General features: G+C 32.0%; 1 protein-coding gene across 1 annotated transcript; it reads right to left on the bottom strand.

The window, feature by feature from the left end:
* Positions 1-29: 29 nt before the first annotated feature.
* Positions 30-21700, bottom strand: LOC130450412 (uncharacterized). Its single transcript, XM_056788785.1, has 10 exons — positions 21669-21700; positions 20280-21165; positions 19044-19256; positions 14475-14723; positions 13952-14088; positions 5265-5754; positions 3945-4325; positions 1511-1723; positions 897-1145; positions 30-297 (listed from the first exon to the last, which is right to left on the bottom strand). The coding sequence occupies exons 2-10, from the start codon at positions 21163-21165 to the stop codon at positions 119-121; spliced, it is 2997 nt and encodes a 998-aa protein (XP_056644763.1). The 5' UTR covers positions 21669-21700; the 3' UTR covers positions 30-118.
* Between the last annotated feature and the right edge of the window lie 1059 nt (positions 21701-22759).

Here is a 22759-nt window from a genome sequence, read left to right as displayed (position 1 = left end):
AAGGTATCAAGTATATAATTATTACCACATTTTATAAAAATAATTTTATTTTCAAATTAGTTCTTATACAAATTCGCGATTATAATTTGATTAATTCCAAATAATTCCCATGTCTTCATTATGCTGGAGTAGGGTTGATGTATTTAAATTTCATTGGCAAACCAACTTTTGATTGGAGAACCAAACTTTTTGCTTCAAACACTACGGGATCAGGTGTTTGTTCGCACGGTTCCACTTCAAATTTTATCAAGGTGTATATCACTCCTAACTTTGTTGCCATTAAACCAAATCGTTCCCCTTCAACCAAAAAATTAAAAATTTCGCTTTTGTGTCTGAAATAAATTGTCTAGAAGCTTCAGAACTTCAATGTAGTGATGTTTGTCAGTTACAGAAAGTTTCTAAACATCTATAATACTTTTTTAATGGTTAACGACAAATTAATTCCGGTTTTGTAATATAAAATAAAACAATTATAAATTTTCCATTTTGCTCAATGACCTTTTGTCACCTTTTCTGGTCTTTATCAGCAAAAAACAGAACCAGGTGCGATTGACCGAAGTTTGACCATTCAAAGAATTTTACAAACTTCGAAATAAATGGTAATCAGATGGTGCGAGATCAGGACTATAGGAGAGATGTGGCATCATTCCCCAGCCAAGCTCCATTAGTTTCTCACGAGTTGCCAAAGAATGGGGCCTTGTATTATCATGGTGGAACACTAAATCCACTAAACACTTCATCCTGTTTTATTAATTGTTGACAGTAAACATCAGAATTGATCGTTCAATTCATTGGAAGTAGTTCAAAAAACACTTTGCAACACCACCAAACTTTTTTGGTGTTTTGCTATTACTCATAGTTTGAATCAATATTATATATAACCAGAATCAACTTACCTAAGCAGTTTCGCGGTCCATCTCCAAAAGGAATATAAACTAATCCATCAGAATTGTATATTTTGTTCAGAAAACGTTCTGGATCATACTTAAGAGGTTGTGGAAAATATTTGGGATCATTATGAAGACCGAACATAGGAATATACACTGAAGTGCCTCTTTCAATTACTAAATCTGTATCGGGCAGTTTATAGTCGTTTAAACAAGATCTATCCAAAAACGGCAGAACGGGATACTTCCTGAGAGTTTCTGTAAAAAATTTCTTCTGTTTTTTTGCTTTAAATTGTAAAACTAGCATCTTCAAACCAATTGTTATTCAATTCAACGGTGTTAACAAGGACATTGTTGTCCTCTAACATAGAGACCCTCCCTCGTAATCGATTTTTATAATCTTTGTAGCAATTTAAGAAGCAAAAAGGTGAAGCTATGTTAAAATGGTTAAATCTTGATAAAAAGCATTGAATCCCATTATGATGGGAATAGAAAAAAAATGAGATAAAGATGCAGAAGAAGAAAAGATGGAAATTATAACTCATATCAATCATGGATCAATTTAAATATTCGATGTTTAATCGCTTTATGAAATAATAATATTTAATAATGTTTATATTCACCTTTAATGCACAAATCTAAATATTTCATAGCATTAACACCTTCATACGTAATTCCTCCATTTTCTTCGATGTTTGTCATAATTTCCGTTCTAAGCTTATTTTGGATGGTTTTATTCAAGCAAAGCTCGTGTAAAGTATAGGAAATTGTTGCGCTAGTAGTTTCGAATCCTGCCGCAAAGAACTGCATGCTAGCGCCATGAAGCTTCGCTACATCTAGAAATTAAGGTAATGGAATACCTCGGCAAAAGTACATTCTATTCAAACTCCACGATCGGAACGGTGAAATTCTAAAATTCTATCTGAAAATCTCACCCATAAACATAGAAATACTAGAGACCGCGATTCATATACTTTCCTTATTGATAAGTTGTACCAACTTTAGAAATAAACATCCTCTAGTCTAAAATATATCTATCTTTGTTTCACTGTGCAGTGATTGGTGAGATAAACAAAATAGAGTAGAAGAAAAATAGAACGGTAGAAAGCTTATTATACGAGAAATTAGGAAGAACACGTTTAGTAAATGATAAATACCGTAATTTTCTTTATATCTCGTTCTAATATTAAAATATGATTTCATCGACTGCGCAATTTAGTATTATTATGTCTATGATCTAACCTATTAGGTAGGCCATCACCCATACGTCTTCTACTACGGCTAACTTCATACCTATAACTGTTTTTTGATAAACAAATTTCGAAAATGGCAAACTTAGCTGCAATATGTAATACAAGCGATTACAAATGTTTGTTAACAACAACATAACCTTAAAATTGTGGGAAAAGAAGCAACGAATTGATTTTTAAGATTTCTTATTTCAGCTTATCACTGTTATAAAAACTGGTTTGTTTTATTTGTACAAAGATCTCAAATTCTAAAAATTATATATCTACCAAATAGAAAACCTTCAATACTTAATTTTTGGCGTTTATCTTCGATATTTTGATGTTATCTAAAAAATTTTTCAAACAAAAACTGTTCTTTTTTAACATTTGTATGTATCTTGGGGCCCTAACACCGCTTCAGAATACAATAGAATCCAAGCAAAGCTCCTTTATCCATGTGGAAGCTCGAAAGAGCGAAAACTTCCGAGAAAACAAATCAAGAAACAATGAGAATCATTAGATTAGGTTAGGTTAGGTTTGGTTGGATTAGGTTAGGTTATGTAAATGCGATTTCTATGCACTTAAAACAAAATTTCCTCGGTTCGCTGCACTCCCTTGTTACGTATGGATCTCGTCCCTACACTCTCATTTCTAAAACTTTTTTTTAATTACCCTCCTTTTCCCCTTCGCAAAATTAGTCCAGAGCACTGAAATTCTCTTTTAACTTATCTCCTCTAGGTGGCGTTTGCGCAGTGTCGAATTTCTGTAGAATTATCCCTACTAATCCGAACTCTAGGCAAAATGTTTTTATTTATTTTATATATTCTAGCCAAGTTTACCTTTTTTGTAATCAATCCTTCCAATAAGAGGTGTTATTTTGAACAACCCGCTATTTCGGTAAATGTCACTTTTGAAGCTGTCATTTTTTGACATTTGACAAGTAGAAACTACGCCATTAATGAAAATGCGTTCAACAACGCATTGAAATTATTAAAATTCAGTATAAAAATGGTGAAAGTTTGGCAGAGACGGTTCGGAGAACTAAAATATTTTTGGGTCGACGTGAAGCACCTTCTCGGACCGCAATACAGAAATTGGTTGAAAAATTTGAGCTGTTGGGACAAGTTAGTGATGTGAAGAATAAAATTCGTGCACGTCGTTCAAGAACAACTGAGAATATTGCTGCTGTAGCCCAAAGCGTTGAAGAAAACCCAGGTTTGTCCATTCCTCGTCGTTCTTTGGAATTACCCACTCCACAAACGTCATTACACCGTATTTTGGCCGGAATTGGATGGTATTGATTTGGACAACGTTCACTTTCAACAAGACGGTGCTACGTGCCAGACAAGCAACGGGAAAAATTTCTCTCGAAGAGGTGATCACAATTGGCCACCGAGATCTTTTGATTTAACACCTTGCGACTTTTTCCTTTGGGGCCACGTGAAATATAAGGTCTACGCCAACAGTCCAGCATCGATTCAAGACCTCAAAGATGGAATTCGTGAGGCTATCGAGGACATAGGGCAGCCGCTTTGCAATTTGGTTACGGAAAATTTAATGAAAAGGATATGGTCCTATAAGCGCAGTCGTGGCGGCCATTTGGCTGATGTTGTCTTCCATTATTAACGGCATACCTTCCTCTTTATAATGAAATAAACATCCGATCATTTATCTCAAAAAATGGCATTTTTCTTTGAATATTAAAATAACACCTCTTATTGGAAAACCCGCTATTACCAGTTGCTTTAGTCATGAGCTTATAATCGATAGAAGAAAGAATGACAGTAACAGGTACTAAAATATTTGAATAAGTAAATTTTTAACTCACTAAAATCCTCGTCCTTCGTTTTCATATCACGTAAAATATCAATAAAATCATTTTTTCTCTCTTTCGTCCCTTCTCTTGCTTCGAACGCTTTCTCAAAACTATTAGTGAAATAGTCAACCACCCAGGTATCGAAAAAATTGATCTTGAACAATTTCACCAAATTGTGCATTGAAAAATATGCTGTTTGCGCAAAAGCATTTCTGAATCTAAAATCAAATATGGCTCGTCCCAGTACTCTGAATATGGCATTTTCGTCGTCGAAACAATGCGCTTTAATTCCGAAAAAACATTCGGCAATTACGTCCGTTGCGAATTTCGCCATTACTTCTTTAGCCTCTATTGTCCCTTGCTTATCGTATAAATATTTTTGTAGACGTTCACCTTAAAATAAATCAATTTTTGATCATCCTATATTATCAAGATGAAATATTTTAAGCAATTTTACGTTGGAACGGCATATTTAATTATTTTTATTCGCTCAAAAGGCAGGAAAATCAAGTCTAGAAAGTTGGTAATACTTCGCCATGTTGTCAAATCAACTATTATGAAATCGTACTATTAACAGAAAATGTACACCGGCAACATCGAGGGCAAGGGTATGGCCATTCCAACAAATAAACAGTTTTTCATCGACAACCAGAGACAGCATTAGTTCAGTAGTAAAAAAATCATTCCAAATTAAAACAAACATCATATTAACTCAATAACAATCAAAATTTGAACCATCAACATTATCAAAATACTTGTTATTGAATTTCTGATGTGGTGATGAAACTGTAGTTAAAGTTGGTGCTAAAAAAAACAAAGTGCACGAAAAGCACCAATAAAGTGATATCTACAGTATTTTTGGACTACGAGCGTATCTCTTTGATTGACTTTAAGCCTTATTCTGACATATGTCAGTTACGTCAAAAAATTATCGAAGAAGATGCGGCAAAACCAACTGAGGTGTTCGATTGCTTCAATGCTCCAGTCAAAACGGCCTACTGTACACGAATGTGGCTTCACAGATAATGAACACCCTTCGTGTAGGCCTGATCTGGTCCCGTCCGAATTTTTCTGTTCGCAAAGCTGAAAGTCTAGATAAGGTGTAAAAGATTTAACAACGATGATGAAATTAAACAGGCGTTGTACGAAAATTTTGATTCTGAAGCTGCATCATATTTTTATAGTGACTCACAGGTTTTTCCATTTATGATCTTTCTTTCTCTAATAATTCGTGGTCCGAACTACGTATAAACGAGACCAGGTAAAAACAGGTTAATCAAAAATAGAAACATAATAAAATTATTAAAGAAATCGTGGACAAAATTAACTTACCAGTTTTACCAAGTATTGGAAACATCCCCTTCAATTTACCCGAGGTAAATACTGGGGAAAGTCGTGATCTGACATCTCTCCATTGGGGATTGGGCATCACAAATAAGATATTCGATACTACTTTATCGTGCTCTGGACAGGCTATAGTTCTGTCAGTAAAATTATGGAAATCCTTGATCATAATATTTTTTATCAACCGAGGATCTTTGATCACTAATGTCGGTTTATCGAAAATGAATGTTCCAAAATATGGTACATCTTTGGCTCTGTCATAGGCTTCTTTCAACCACTCGCCTATAGTTGTTTTCATAACAATTACATCTTTGAAATTCCCAAATAGAGGTAACGGAGTTTCATAATAAACATTACGAGTTTTCCAATAATTGAAGTTTCTTGTTGAATATTTGTAAATCAAGTAGGTTATAAAAATCAAAAACAAAATGAAATCTATAGTCCAAAACGATGTTATCAGCATCTCAAACTCGCCTCGTTATTCTTCTAAAATGATAATAGTAATATACAGGGTGTCCCACGACGAGTTAAAACTATCTTTATACGGCAAAATACTTATAGTAAAATAATGAAAATTCCTACGTTTGGGTTTTCCGATACGATCTGTTTAATTAAAATATTTGTCGGTAGAACCAAAAGTCGGATATCTTTGAAAATATTTTAGTTAGAAAAATCGTATCCGAAAACCTACCAAACGTAGAAATTTTCATGATTTTACTATAACTATTTTGCCATATATACAGATAGTTTTAACTCATCGTGGGACACGCTGTATAATTATTACAATAAATTACCATCACTAACTACGAGATTAATTTCTAAATGACATTATGGCGTTTATCTGCGATATTTTGATGATATCTAAAACATGTTTCAAACAAAAATTGTGCTTTTTCTAATTATCTATAATTTTTTGCAACTTTTTCCATTACAACCGATATTTATGGCGGAAATTTCAAATAAACCGTTTTTTAACATTTGTATGTATCCTGGAGCCCTTAAACCACTTCAAGATGCAATAGAAACCAAGCAAAGCTCCTCATCCATGTGGAAACTCGAAAGAGCGAAACCTTCCGAGAAAACAAATCAAGAAACAATGAGAATCATTAGGTTAGGTTAGGTTAGGTTAGGTTAGGTTAGGTTGGATTAGGTTAGGTTATGTAAATGCGATTTCTTTGCACTTAAGACAAATTTCCATCGGTTCGCGGGACTTCCTTGTTGCGTTTTATTACAATAAATTACTTTCACTAACTACGTGATTACCTTTAATGTAAACTACAAAATGAAAATTAATTTCTAAATGAAATTATAGTAGAAACTAGATATTCCCATTTATTTTAGTAATAACTTTTATTTATTTATTATTTATTCTCAATACATAGAACTACTTTTATAATGAAGCGAGTATCAGGGTTCTGAAGTACAGAAAAAAAAACTGAATTTTCAGCAAAAAAAACTCTCAATTTATACCGGTAAGTTCAAGAATGCAAAAAATATTTTAAATATGAATACATATGAAGAAGATGTAAACTAATTTCAAAATAATTACATGTGCCAACATTTGACAAGATACGGGTCTATATATTCTGTACCTTATGTGGTTTTTTAATGGTTTTTCCAACAATAGAAAATTGATATTTACGCGCACGAACGCGCATACAGTGTGCTCATAAAGTATCGTTACTTGTAACTCGCGAAGTTACATCATAAAAAATGTTAACAGCTCTGTTTTTTTGACGTAGCAAAAGCTTTTGACAAAGTTTGACATGAAGGAGTCAAATATAATAATGAATCGACTACTGCCAAAACAGTTATCAGAATTATTAGACACCCATATATCAGCAAGATATTTTTTATATTAAACAAGAAGAATTATAGTCAGAAATCAAAGAAATTAAGACAGGAGTACTTCGAGGAGGATATATTAGGGTTCTATACCTAATATATACTAGTGATATTCCTGAGTTGGAACGATTCCTATTGTTGCAGATGACATTGACGAAAAACACATGAATAGACTAATCCAAACATGTGGTGATTAGCTTAGAGGATGCGCCAGACTTCAGAACATCGAATTGATGGGTATTCATGAGAAAACTAAATTGCGTGATGGATATTCCACCATACAGTCCAATTATTTCTTTTTATTCCCGCCGAAGAAAACTAAATTGCGAGCTCAACGTTTTTCTACACCCGAAGAAGCGGTTCAAATCACATGTTTTGGAGATATCTCAATCCGAATGGAAAAAATTCTTCGACAATTAGTTCAAACGCGTACAAAAGTGTATCTCAAAATTTCAGTAACAACTCTCGTTTTAAATAGCGCTTTGAATCATCGCAATTGCAGATATTAGAAAGTTAATTTTAGGCAGACATCATTGGTGTAATTCCCATTCTTTGTACAAAGCAGTTCAAACGATTCAAAGTATTTAGATTTGTTGAGAATACTTCCAGTAATATTTCACATCTTATAGCACAACTTTAATCACTTTTAGCGACGAAATAGGTACCTTAGAATTTCATGAAAATAATCTTTAACAAAGAAGTAAAATAGAAATACTCAGTTTTCAACACATTCAGTTTTGATAAAATTGAATCGCCCACCAGGTACTCTCCATAACAATTTTGATATTCGATTCTTTCGACTTTTTAGACAAAATCAATGAAGCACTTTAAATGACGACGAGTTAATGAGAGTGTGGTTTTCGGAATTGTGACCTCGCAACTAAAAGTGCATTTGGTTTGTGTTTGACTTTTGATATTTGTTATGTTTCTAAACGTTTTTGATTTAAGGTCTCTTCTGTTTCAAAATTGTTTTGGAAACACCTAAAATCAAGAACATTTAAAAACATAACAAATATCATTATTTAATGCATATAACCAAAAAAATGTAATCAATTATATGTATACAAGATTTTCTGCAATGTTTGGAAAATAAAAATTGGAAATAATATTTAGATAGATCTCAAAGGTTCGCTTGGATTGTTTTTAAAAACATTAATCATATGGGGCGAGACATATTTTATGTTTGACTTTGATATAAGAAAAATTTTCCTCAACAGAGCGATAATATATTGAAAAATAAAATGCTTATTAATCCAAAACAACCTGGGCTTCATTTAAAAAATCACTTTTTGACCAGTCCTCATATCACTTTAACATACAAAAAAATCTTCAAAATCAGTTTTGAATTTAAACTTTACGTTTCTGCGTTACTCTAATTCTATAATATATTAAAAATTTAACGCACAGACGTTTTTAAAGAACGTATTAAAGTTTTTGGAGAATATCAAACCAGATTGGAACATCACGTTAATGAAATATAAAGTAAATAGTGCCATATAGTAACTTGGGACCTAAATGATACCAATATTTCAATTTTCATCATTTCTATTCTTTAACTAACATATCTAAGTGAATTTTTTTTATCAGTTGTCAATATTTCTAATAATAATTCTCACTTACCCCCAAATATTATTATCCAGTTGTCGCGTGCTCTACAAGTATAATTTATCTCATAAATTTGAACAGTTTTATATTTGACTAGAAACTATGGAAATTCTAATGACAGGTATGTATTAGCATTTCGAGAATATAACTTTTAACCGTTTATTTTTCATTAAGTTGATTCTTTTTGGATATTACGAAAATATACAAATATCATTTTTTCTGAATATGAACGTTTCAGCGGGAATTTTAAACTAAAAATTTTATTTTAAATGTAAGTATGATATAAAAATGTATTATAATGATTTTGCATGTCAAATTAGTCAAATATTTCCTCAACTTAGTAGGTTTTTTGCATTGTTAAAACAAATAGGGTCAAGCTGTAATGCGTTTAACCTTAATGGACCCTAAGCAAAAACGCTTATTGTTTACAAACTTACCATATATTGACGTCAATAAAACGCCATATTTGTAATGAACGTTTCAGCGGGAGTTTTAAACTAAAAATTTTATTTTAAATGTAAGTATAATATAAAAATGTATTATAATGATTTTGCATGTCAAATTAGTCAAATACTTCCTCAACTTAGTGGGCTTTTTGCATTGTTAAGACAAATAGGGTCAAGCTGTAATGCGTTTAACCTTAATGGAGCATAAGCAAAAACGCTTATTGTTTACAAACTTACCATATATTGACGTCAATAAACCGCCATATTTGTAATGAACGTTTCAGCGGGAATTTTAAACTAAAAATTTTATTTTAAATGTAAGTATGATATAAAAATGTATTATAATGATTTTGCATGTCAAATTAGTCAAATATTTCCTCAACTTAGTAGGTTTTTTGCATTGTTAAAACAAATAGGGTCAAGCTGTAATGCGTTTAACCTTAATGGACCCTAAGCAAAAACGCTTATTGTTTACAAACTTACCATATATTGACGTCAATAAAACGCCATATTTGTAATGAACGTTTCAGCGGGAGTTTTAAACTAAAAATTTTATTTTAAATGTAAGTATGATATAAAAATGTATTATAATGATTTTGCATGTCAAATTAGTCAAATACTTCCTCAACTTAGTGGGCTTTTTGCATTGTTAAGACAAATAGGGTCAAGCTGTAATGCGTTTAACCTTAATGGAGCATAAGCAAAAACGCTTATTGTTTACAAACTTACCATATATTGACGTCAATAAACCGCCATATTTGTAATGAACGTTTCAGCGGGAATTTTAAACTAAAAATTTTATTTTAAATGTAAGTATTTATCTTTTGTGAGTTGAAAATAGTATTAAAGAAGCTCACGAAATATGAAGACCGTGTATATCTTGCGATGCTACGGAATTAGAGAGATTAGAACTGGCAACACAGCATTTTGAATAGTACCATCCTTAAAGGGGCGTTTAAACTATTCGAGTGAGTTGATTAAAATGACAAATGACATGAAACCAAATTGAACATGTTAACTCAAATATTCAGCTCACTTGATTGACTGAATTAAATAAGGTTTGAGCTGCGACTTTTTATGTCAAATTGAAATAAATATCTGGTATCTGTTGATAGTTAGATGGTCTGAGAATTATCCTATTGAACACACTGTTAAGACCATCACCACACCAACACTCACAATTACACTGTTTGACGCGCGTTTCGATAACCAAATTATCGTCTTCAAGTCAAGTTCTGGTGGGTAATATTCTGGTATCATTTCATCTTCTTCCTCAATCTAGTAATCCAAGTCTCACAATACGCCTCAACAATATTCTGCACAAAGTTTCTCTTACTTTTTATTAGCTTTTCTTCTCCACCACTTTCCAGTGCTGTTTCCACAATCTCTTCCCTGTCGGATTAAAATTTCTTCATCTACCTTCTTTTATATCATTTCTAGCTTTCAACTGTAAACTTTTCACTCTATTTTACTACTACTACTACTAGTGAAAAAAAATTGGTAACTATTTCAAATTTATTGTTTCTTGTTGACATAAGGGATCTCTAATGCAAACTAGTCTGTCTGCAAAAGCGATTCACGTCCAAAAATTGATGAAATAAAACAGTAGACACTTACAATTATAGAATGTACAATCTATTACTACTCCTCTGTACTTTATTCCGTTGTTTTCGCTCTAATTTGTGAGATATAAACTTGATTCCACTTCTCCAAGATCATATATTTGTTTTTTCGATATCACATTCTCTAAACGAACTCATCTAATTGAAGAATTTCTATCCAGCGAGCATCGTCTTGATATCTGACAACAGGAAAAAGTCGCTGGGGCAGAGATCTGAAGAATACGGTGGACGTGGCAGCAATTGAAGGAAAATTCATGTAATTTCTTAATCGTTTTGTTCAAACAGAACTTTCTTCTCAAAATAGGGCTGTTTTTCCGCGATTTCGTCCTTCAAACGGTCCAATAACTATTCTTAATAGTTGTTTATGTTCTTTTATAATCGATTGAAGTTGCCAACCGACTTTGGCGTCTTAAGATGCTTCAATAGTAGGTTCGACACGTGCAGTTCTCTCAGTTGACTGTCAATTGGACTCCGATGTAAGATGATAGAGCCATATTTCATTAATCACGTATCAAACACTGCTTATAATGATCAATTCGTTGTTGTCTTTATATTCATTTACGACAAATCAAAATTGATATCTTTAGGATTTCAACTTTCTCAGTCAACTCATCTTATGTTCATTCGAAATTTTTTTGTATTTTGTATCGTCCTCGGTGCTCTTTTCGCTTAATTAAACTTGGAAAATCATTTCCCAGAGATTGATTCTCACAAGACAAAATCCAATATTTTTGCACCTGAATAATTAAGTCCACTCATTTCATTATATTCTTTCATAAAAAAAAAAAACGAAAATACCGGCCTGGATATTCAGTTTCGCGTGCATCATGTTTTCAAACGACGTTTTTATAATTATTATTAATCACCCAATTCTACAATGATAACTCTGGAAAAGTCGTATTTCTAATTGCATGTAATTTCTATTATTGCATAATTACTTTGCCAAAATAATAGCTGGTGTATCCAAAATACGAAATAAACATCACTTGATTCAATACTTCGTTAATTATTCGATTTTACGTTTGATAGAAACAGTCGTAAAATTAAAATTAAATTGAAGGTATTAAAGAAAACGTCGAAGAAAATATGATTAAGTTCAACAAACTGTTTCCTGTTATTTATATACCGAAATTTAGAAAGTTTTGCTAATAAGAAGAAGAAATTTGTACTAGGATAGGGTATGTATGTGGCGGTGATTGAAAATATAAATTTTTTGTTCTTCATTTTATTTTATAAATCTCGAAAATTCCTTTAACAAACATTTTTTTATCATTCGTTAACAATGATAATGACGAAGACAGTAAATTCATTAAATTTAAACACTTCGTCATGTGATCAAAAATAGAGCCTTCACCAATCAACTGCGAAAGACGTCACTATATAGTAAACGCCCGATTCGATCCGATTAACGTCGTTTATTTTTGTTTTAATTTTATTTTCTTGCGGTCACAAACTATCCGTTATAAAGTGAATATAACAATTTATACTTAAATCAAAGTAATTTTCACAAATATAAATTAAAGTTGTAGTTGATAAAATACAAATTTTGGAAGACATTTTAAACAAATGGACCTGAAGCAATTGTTTACAAACTTACCATATATTGACGTCAATAAACCGCCATATTTGTAATGAACGTTTCAGCGGGAATTTTAAACTAAAAATTTTATTTTAAATGTAAGTATGATATAAAAATGTATTATAATGATTTTGCATGTCAAATTAGTCAAATACTTCCTCAACTTAGTGGGCTTTTTGCATTGTTAAAACAAATAGGGTCAAGCTGTAATGCGTTTAACCTTAATGGACACTAAGCAAAAACGCTTATTGTTTACAAACTTACCATATATTGACGTCAATAAACCGCCATATTTGTAATGAACGTTTCAGCGGGAATTTTAAACTAAAAATTTTATTTTAAATGTAAGTATGATATAAAAATGTATTATAATGATTTTGCATGTCAAATTAGTCAAATACTTCCTTAACTTAGTGGGTTTTTTGCATTGTTAAGACAAATAGGGTCAAGCTGCAATGCGTTTAAGCTTAATGGACCCTAAGCAAAAACGCTTATTGTTTACAAACTTACCATATATTGACGTCAATAAACCGCCATATTTGTAATGAACGTTTCAGCGGGAATTTTAAACTAAAAATTTTATTTTAAATGTAAGTATTTATCTTTTGTGAGCTGAAAATAGTATTAAAGAAGCTCACGAAATATGAAGACTGTGTATATCTTGCGATGCTACGGAACTAGAGAAATTAGAACTGGCAACACAGCATTTTGAATAGTACCATCCTTAAAGGGGCGTTTATATTATTCGAGTGAGTTGATTAAAATGACAAATGACATGAAACCAAATTGAACATGTTAACCCAAATATTCAGCTCACTTGATTGACTGAATTAAATACGGTTTGAGCTGCAACTTTATACATCAAATTGAAATAAATATCCGGTATCTGTTGATAGTTAGATGGTCTGAGAATTATCCTATTGAGCACACTGTTAAGACCACCACCACACCAACACTCACAATTACAATGTCTGACGTGCGTTTCGATAACCAAATTATCATCTTCAAGTCAAGTTCTGATGGGTTATATTCTTATTATTATATAAAGTGAGACCTATGATTAAAGAAGAGCTTCTGCAACAGTTAATCTACTGTTACTTTACGATTTCCAGAAGACAATTCGAAAAGAATCACGCGGGAAACATTGAAAATGTTAATTGGTTGATATTTTTCAAAAATAGGACATTAAAAGTAAATGATAATGTGAATAAACTTCCTCGTTTAAGTTATCTAATAACCATCCACGAAATACAGACCTAAACAGTGAGCTAATTCTTTGATTCTTTTTATGAAAACATGCTTGCTTCTGATCGGACGATCAAACACCAAAAGAGAAAAGTTTTGACATTATTCTTGACAATTAAGATTGCTAACAACTACAGGACTTTGAAGAAAAGACTACGGTTTCGTTTAAAGTTTTTACTTAAATAATTCCCTCGTATAAACACATAAATCCACTTATTATAATACTAAAACAATAAAATTATCACTAAGTGATCATAAAAGGTGAATAAGTAGAAAAAAATATCAAAAATAGTGAAGTTAAAGTTTTTTCAATTGTTTAAATTTCAAAGGAACTCCGTATTTTGACTGGAAAACAAAGCTTCGTGTTTCCAGTACCATAGGTACAGGTGTACTTTCAGTTTTTTGAACTTCGTAAGACGTGAGTATAGTTGCCATTACTAATTTTGAAATCATCATTGCGAAACGGTCCCCTGAAACAAACAACATAATACATTTTGAACTCAACTCTCCGGTGTGTTGCATTTCAGATTGAAGACACTATTTAAAGGAATTTGATAGTTAAATTTTCACATATCAAATTGTACAAATGTAGATTTTCCATCTTAACAAATAATCTACTGAATAATTGCATTCTTCAATTGAAATATTTAAAAAGCTAGTGGCGTAGAGAAGGAAGCAACAAACAGCAAAAATTATTTGATGAAACGAATGAAAAGAGAAGTGAATTTATTGAAATAATCACCGACTGGAGCTACTTTTATAGTTAGGAAAGGATGGAGTCAGTAGATCTAACAGTAGGGGTGCAATTTACTCAGTTTATTTACCCCATTTATAACCTGATATCAAATTTTTTTACCAATGCATATTCTTGGTCCAGCTCCGAACGGAATAAAATTCAAAAATTTCCCCATGACATCTTTTCCTATAAATCTATCTGGATTGTATTCTTTGGGATTCGGAAAATATTTTTCATCGTTATGAATAGCATAGAACGGAACGTATACAGTTGTTCCTTTTTCAATAACCAAATTTCCACCTGGTACCGCATAATCTTCAGTCGCCTCCCTATCGATGACTTGGAGTGAAACATATTTTCTCATAGTTTCTAAAAATATACTACAATCGTTATATATCCAGAACAATGTTTATAAGATGGATCTGTCAGTTTCACATACAATAATAATGTATACAGAGTGTTCATGACAATGGCAACACTGCCAAAACAACCCCACATACCATAAAAAAATGTTTCCATTTAACAAAATCAATAAAAACATAAAGTGGGACACCCTTTATACTTTATTAAGGTACCATACGTATTTTAGAAGAACCGAGATATATTGATCTCATTTCAAAATACGCATTGTATGTAGAAAAAAAAACAGATTCTCTCAAAGGCAGTATTTCAATAAAGCTGGTCCAGTTGAGTTGGTGCCGAATATCAAATGCAAATTAGACCCGCTCAAATTATATCTGTTTCGGCTTAAGCTCTTGTTACACCCCACGAAATCAGACGTTCTACTCATTAAAAAAAGCTGGTTGGAAACTTCTGATTACACTTTACTTATTCCATTCCTTACCAATTAAGTCGCGAAAGCGACGATTTCATAATTGCTCGTCAAAGGAGCAGAAAATCGGTTTTCTCGTAGGCCTGTACGCTCAGAAATTGACTACGAATGAATTCCTGATCTTTTGACATATTAATAAAACTTGTACATTCAAAAAAAATATTCTAATCTACGAGAAAGTATTAGTACAAAACAAAGATTGATCGTAACTTTACGATTTTTCGTTAAAGTAAACTCATATCAAGATTAGAGACATATTCCTTTCATAAATCATCCTATTCCTTATTTTTTATAATTTAAATTATGTAATTTTCATCATTTTATACAAAACATATCTATCTAAAATTCTGAATGCTATTTTAATTAACTTGACACCTTAAATCGCTGTGTAATTAGAATGCTAATTAATTTAATTAGTTAGAATCCATACAACATCCGATTTAGGATGCTAATTAAGATCCTAACTTCCCAAACGCTATTTCCATTTACTTTACACCTTAAATCGCTTCGTACTTAGGGATGCTAATTGATTTAGTTAGTCATAAGCTACATATCTTCCGACTTAGGATGCTAATTAATATCCTAACTTCCCAAACGCTATTTCCATTTACTTTACACCTTAAATCGCTTCGTACTTAGGGATGCTAATTGATTTAGTTAGTCATAAGCTACATATCTTCAGACTTAGGATGCTAATTAAGATCCTAACTTTCCAAACGCTATTTCCATTTATTTTACACCTTAAATCGCTTCGTAATTAGGGACGCTAATTGATTTAGTTATTCATAAGCTACATATCTTCAGACTTAGGATGCTAATTAAGATCCTAACTTTCCAAACGCTATTTCAATTTACTTTACACCTTAAATCGCTTCGTAATTAGGGACGCTAATTGATTTAGTTATTCATAAGCTACATATCTTCAGACTTAGGATGCTAATTAAGATCCTAACTTTCCAAAAGCTATTTCAATTTACTTTACACCTTAAATCGCTTCGTAATTAGGGACGCTAATTGATTTAGTTATTCATAAGCTACATATCTTCAGACTTAGGATGCTAATTAAGATCCTAACTTTCCAAAAGCTATTTCAATTTACTTTACACCTTAAATCGCTTCGTAATTAGGGACGCTAATTGATTTAGTTATTCATAAGCTACATATCTTCAGACTTAGGATGCTAATTAAGATCCTAACTTTCCAAACGCTATTTCAATTTACTTTACACCTTAAATCGCTTCGTAATTAGGGACGCTAATTGATTTAGTTATTCATAAGCTACATATCTTCAGACTTAGGATGCTAATTAAGATCCTAACTTTCCAAAAGCTATTTCAATTTACTTTACTCCTTAAATCGCTTCGTAATTACGGACGCTAAATGATTTAGTTATTCATAAGCTACATATCTTCAGACTTAGGATGCTAATTAAGATCCTAACTTTCCAAAAGCTATTTCAATTTACTTTACACCTTAAATCGCTTCGTAATTACGGACGCTAATTGATTTAGTTATTCATAAGCTACATATCTTCAGACTTAGGATGCTAATTAAGATCCTAACTTTCCAAACGCTATTTCAATTTACTTTACACCTTAAATCGCTTCGTAATTAGGGACGCTAATTGATTTAGTTATTCATAAGCTACATATCTTCAGACTTAGGATGCTAATTAAGATCCTAACTTTCCAAAAGCTATTTCAATTTACTTTACACCTTAAATCGCTTCGTAATTACGGACGCTAATTGATTTAGTTATTCATAAGCTACATATCTTCAGACTTAGGATGCTAATTAAGATCCTAACTTTCCAAAAGCTATTGCAATTTACTTTACACCTTAAATCGCTTCGTAATTACGGACGCTAATTGATTTAGTTATTCATAAGCTACATATCTTCAGACTTAGGATGCTAATTAAGATCCTAACTTTCCAAACGCTATTTCAATTTACTTTACACCTTAAATCGCTTCGTAATTACGGACGCTAATTGATTTAGTTATTCATAAGCTACATATCTTCAGACTTAGGATGCTAATTAAGATCCTAACTTTCCAAAAGCTATTTCAATTTACTTTACACCTTAAATCGCTTCGTAATTAGGGACGCTAATTGATTTAGTTATTCATAAGCTACATATCTTCAGACTTAGGATGCTAATTAAGATCCTAACTTTCCAAAAGCTATTTCAATTTACTTTACACCTTAAATCGCTTCGTAATTACGGACGCTAATTGATTTAGTTATTCATAAGCTACATATCTTCAGACTTAGGATGCTAATTAAGATCCTAACTTTCCAAACGCTATTTCAATTTACTTTACACCTTAAATCGCTTCGTAATTAGGGACGCTAATTGATTTAGTTATTCATAAGCTACATATCTTCAGACTTAGGATGCTAATTAAGATCCTAACTTTCCAAAAGCTATTTCAATTTACTTTACACCTTAAATCGCTTCGTAATTAGGGACGCTAATTGATTTAGTTATTCATAAGCTACATATCTTCAGACTTAGGATGCTAATTAAGATCCTAACTTTCCAAACGCTATTTCAATTTACTTTACACCTTAAATCGCTTCGTAATTAGGGACGCTAATTGATTTAGTTATTCATAAGCTACATATCTTCAGACTTAGGATGCTAATTAAGATCCTAACTTTCCAAAAGCTATTTCAATTTACTTTACACCTTAAATCGCTTCGTAATTACGGACGCTAATTGATTTAGTTATTCATAAGCTACATATCTTCAGACTTAGGATGCTAATTAAGATCCTAACTTTCCAAAAGCTATTTCAATTTACTTTACACCTTAAATCGCTTCGTAATTACGGACGCTAATTGATTTAGTTATTCATAAGCTACATATCTTCAGATTTAGGATGCTAATTAAGATCCTAACTTTCCAAACGCTATTTCAATTTACTCTCCACCTTAAATCGCTTCGTACATAGGGATGCTAATTGATTTAGTTATTCATAAGCTACATATCTTCAGACTTAGGATGCTAATTAAGATCCTAACTTTCCAAAAGCTATTTCAATTTACTTTACACCTTAAATCGCTTCGTAATTAGGGACGCTAATTGATTTAGTTATTCATAAGCTACATATCTTCAGACTTAGGATGCTAATTAAGATCCTAACTTTCCAAAAGCTATTTCAATTTACTTTCCACCTTAAATCGCTTCGTACATAGGGATGCTAATTGATTTTGTTAGTCATAAGCTACATATCTTCAGACTTAGGATGCTAATTAAGATCCTAACCTTCCAAACGCTATTTCCATTTATTTTACACCTTAAATCGCTTCGTAATTAGGGACGCTAATTGATTTAGTTATTCATAAGCTACATATCTTCAGACTTAGGATGCTAATTAAGATCCTAACTTTCCAAAAGCTATTTCAATTTACTTTCCACCTTAAATCGCTTCGTACATAGGGATGCTAATTGATTTTGTTAGTCATAAGCTACATATCTTCAGACTTAGGATGCTAATTAAGATCCTAACCTTCCAAACGCTATTTCCATTTATTTTACACCTTAAATCGCTTTGTAATTAGGGATACTAATGATACTAATTGATTTAATTAGTCAGAAGCTACATTTTAACTTTCTAAGAGCAACTTTACTTGAATTGAGATGGAATAAGGGCTTTACTTAGCAGATATTTAGAGTTTTAGCAGAACCAACTCATCTGACAAACGAGTCAACCATAAGGATCTTGATTTTCAGTACACGCAAGAAGAAGAGTTGGGACTTAAAGTTGTTGATTTGTAATTATTTGGAGTTTAGTCTTGAAGATAATATGAGACCTGTGATCGATATTTTTTTTGATATTTGAATAACATACCTAGTAAACAACACTCCAAATACTCCATATTCTGTACACTGTCGTAACTAATTTCATTATTCTTCTTTAAAATGTTTGTAATTTCTTGGCGAACTCTCTCTTGAATTTCAGTATTGATCGACAATTCGTATAATGTGAATGAAATTAATGCACTAGTCGTTTCCGTACCAGCAATGAAAAATTGTAAGGCGTTTGCCAATACTTCAGTCAGTGCTAAAAATGTTGGTAAAAATTTATCAGGTGATGAAAATTCTCATTTTATAGCAAAAATATTATCCCCAAAGCAAATTCCAGACACAAGAAATTCGGTAATTTTAGAGAGAATATGGAGCAGAATCGTTATCTGCTTGCTTGAGCTTCTCAAAGCATACCTGTGCTGTCATCGTCAATATAAGTCAAGATAAATCGTTTGCGCTTTGTTTATTAGTGTTTGTATAAAATTCAAACAAACACAAACTCAATTTTTTACTTCATATCACATGTACTTTATTACCTGTTAAGTAATTCGTATAAATATGATTTTGTAGGTTATGTCTCTGTAGTTTGGTTGCGTTCCTATCATTTGCATCACATGCTACACTCTAAAATTTCGCAATAATTCTCATAAATTTAAATAAATGGCTATTATTATTATAAAGTTTGACATTTTTAATGTTATACGAGTGCTATTTGTTTACAAATTCTTGAAAGTTTCATACATTATCGTACGATGATTTTCTATGACTTCGACGTGGATTAATCCAACAGCGGTTTGCTAATTAAGTCGTTTCGACTTTTGGTGATGGAGCACCATCTCGAACAACCGTGTTTCGCTGGTTTTCCGAATTCAATCGTGGTCGCACTTCGCTCCAAAATGAATTTCGTGAAGGTCGTCCATATAAATACATTGTATGTTCCCACTCGTCGGTCTTGGAACTTTCCAGCGGTTTCCCTTTAACTTGGTGAACTTCTTCATCAGCCAAATGGCCGACAACAGGAAATAAAGCATTTCCAGCTTCACCCTTTCTTCTTTTTCCATCCTACCCCATCCTTCAACCCTTTGTTTCAAAGAGCAATTCTCAATTCAATTTTAATTTCGATCCCAAATATTCTCCCTCGACAAAAATTTCATCTTCTACCATACTAGTTGTGAAAATTTTTAGAAAAATTTATTCACTTACATATTCCTGAGGAAAATATCACAATAAAACAATCTCTGATGTGTTGGAAAGATAATTATAAACGTATGGAACTCACCTGCTTTATTAGTTTCATTTTTTTCGCTCTCATATTGGTCCGAGGCTTCTACCAGAATATCTATGTAATCAAAAGCCTTCTCGTTATTTTTCCCACTCGCTTTTTTCACTGCAATCACCTCCTTAAGCACCTTTATGATATAGTCTTCATCCTGCTTCTTTATAAAATTTAATTTGAAAAATTCAACCAAATCGGGATTGAAAATATATAATCCCTGAATTATGGCATTCCTAGCAGAAAATCCAAATATTCTTCTAGAAATACCTTGAATATCCGAATCATCTTTTTTGAAGCAATAAGCATTGATGCCGAAGAAGCATCGAGATATCACTTCAGTTGTATATTTATGACTCAATACCTTTGCATCTATAGTTAAATGTATGTTTCTGTCAATATATTCCTTCAAATCGTTGCATACATTTTTTGCTATCAACGACAATTTTTTCAGCTTTCCACTAGTGAAAATAGGGGCAAGTTTATGTCTGTTTTTTTTCCAATCTTTATACTTCTGGAAAACTAAATAACTACCAGTCATGGGATTATGTCGCGGACACGCTAAGCTACGGTTCCTAAAATAACTGAAATCTCTTATCAGAACGTTTTCTATGAGATCAGGAGATCTCAGCAGTAATACCGGCTTGTGGAACACGAAAACTCCTAAATAAGGTTCGTCAGTTTGATTATAAAGATCTCTTAAACCTTCCGCTATAGTTGTTTTAAATGTAAGTATCTCGTAGAAATTTCCAAATACAGGTATCGGTTTTACGTAAAACACTCCCCGTTTTTTCCAGTAATCAAAATTTTTCGTAGAATATTTGTATAATATAAACACCACTAATAAAAGGAGTAAAACCAAATCTACTAACCAGGATGTCGTTAAAAACATCTGAAAATAAAAATAATTCTTTTTGTTTAAAGACAAAACATTTATTGAAGTCTAGATATACATAAAAGCCCCTCAAAGTAAAACGAAAAACTAGAGCAGTACACCTGGGAGTACTCTAAAACACTGAGCATTTTCAGTGCCACAGCAAGCAAACGGAGCACCAGAAAAAGAAGCTAGTATTTGATATAAATTGAGATGAACGTGTGCCGAATCAAAAATACGATCAAAAGAATACAAATATCAAAAATAATTTGAAAGAAAGTTGAGAAAAGGCAACGAAACAGTGAAATAAATAAGAGATACAAAAGAAAATTTTATATGAAATGAGATTTAGTACAAATAGAAACGAGTACAGAAGAAAAAATTGAGTAATTTATTGATATGAACCAGCTACAAGATCCAAGTCGTTGATAAACGAGAACGAACAAAATTACAGAAGAAAAATTAACAAAATGATAAATGAATATAGAGAATAAAAACAATTTAATAATTGGAAAACTTACTATTATGTTATTAGAACTATCAATTTCACAACCATTTTAATTTGCAAATCCAATTATTCTGCGAAGTTCAATAGATTGTTTAAAGAATATTCACTCCGCGATGTAGATGACCACATTTATAGAGATGGGATTCCTTCACATGTTTACATAAAATAAATATTATTTCGTTGAAATTTGTTTTGTTTTCAGAGGTAAACAATATTTATATCTATATGTTATTTGGTTCATATTACAAACAAAGAAAAAGAAAACAAATAATTAATGAAAAACCGATCTGTGATAAATAAAAGGTTCGAGAAATAATTGAAGAGCGATTCGGCGACTAGAACTTATAATCGAGTATTGAAAATCTTTGGTGATGATTTCATAAACCGTGCACAACTAGTTCATTGACATAAATTGTTCTATAAGGAATATACTTCAATAAAGCGTCAAAGCAATGCGAATAATTGACAGTTAGTGGTGCTTGTCACCAAATAGAAGAAGCGAAACTTCGAGCAACGCATTGCGAGAAAATTTTGTGCAAAATTGAGCGATTCCAAGACTAGAGCTTATAATCGAGTATTAAACATGTTTGGTGATGATTTCACAAACCGTGCAGAACTAGTTCATTGACATAAATTGTTCTACAAGGAATAAACTTCAATAAAGCGTCAAAGCAATGCGAATAATTGACAGTTAGTGGTGCTTGTCACCAAATAGAAGAAGCGAAACTTCGAGCAACGCATTGCGAGAAAATTTTGTGCAAAATTGAGCGATTCCAAGACTAGAACTTATAATCGAGTATTAAACATGTTTGGTGATGATTTCATAAACCATCCGGAACTAATTCATTGACATAAATTGTTCTATAAGGAATAAACTTTAATAAAGCGTCAAAGCAATGCGAATAATTGACAGTTAGTGGTGCTTGTCATTAAATAGAAGAAGCGAAACTTCGAGCAACGCATTGCGAGAAAATTTTGTGCAAAATTGAGCGATTCCAAGACTAGAGCTTATAATCGAGTATTAAACATGTTTGGTGATGATTTCATAAACCATCCGGAACTAATTCATTGACATAAATTGTTCTACAAGGAATAAACTTCAAT

This window comes from Diorhabda sublineata, chromosome 11 (genome assembly GCF_026230105.1).
Source record: "Diorhabda sublineata isolate icDioSubl1.1 chromosome 11, icDioSubl1.1, whole genome shotgun sequence".
In the NCBI taxonomy this organism is placed as follows: domain Eukaryota; kingdom Metazoa; phylum Arthropoda; class Insecta; order Coleoptera; family Chrysomelidae; genus Diorhabda; species Diorhabda sublineata.
Note: the sequence above shows the minus strand (reverse complement) of the source record. Positions and strands in the feature narration are given on the sequence as shown.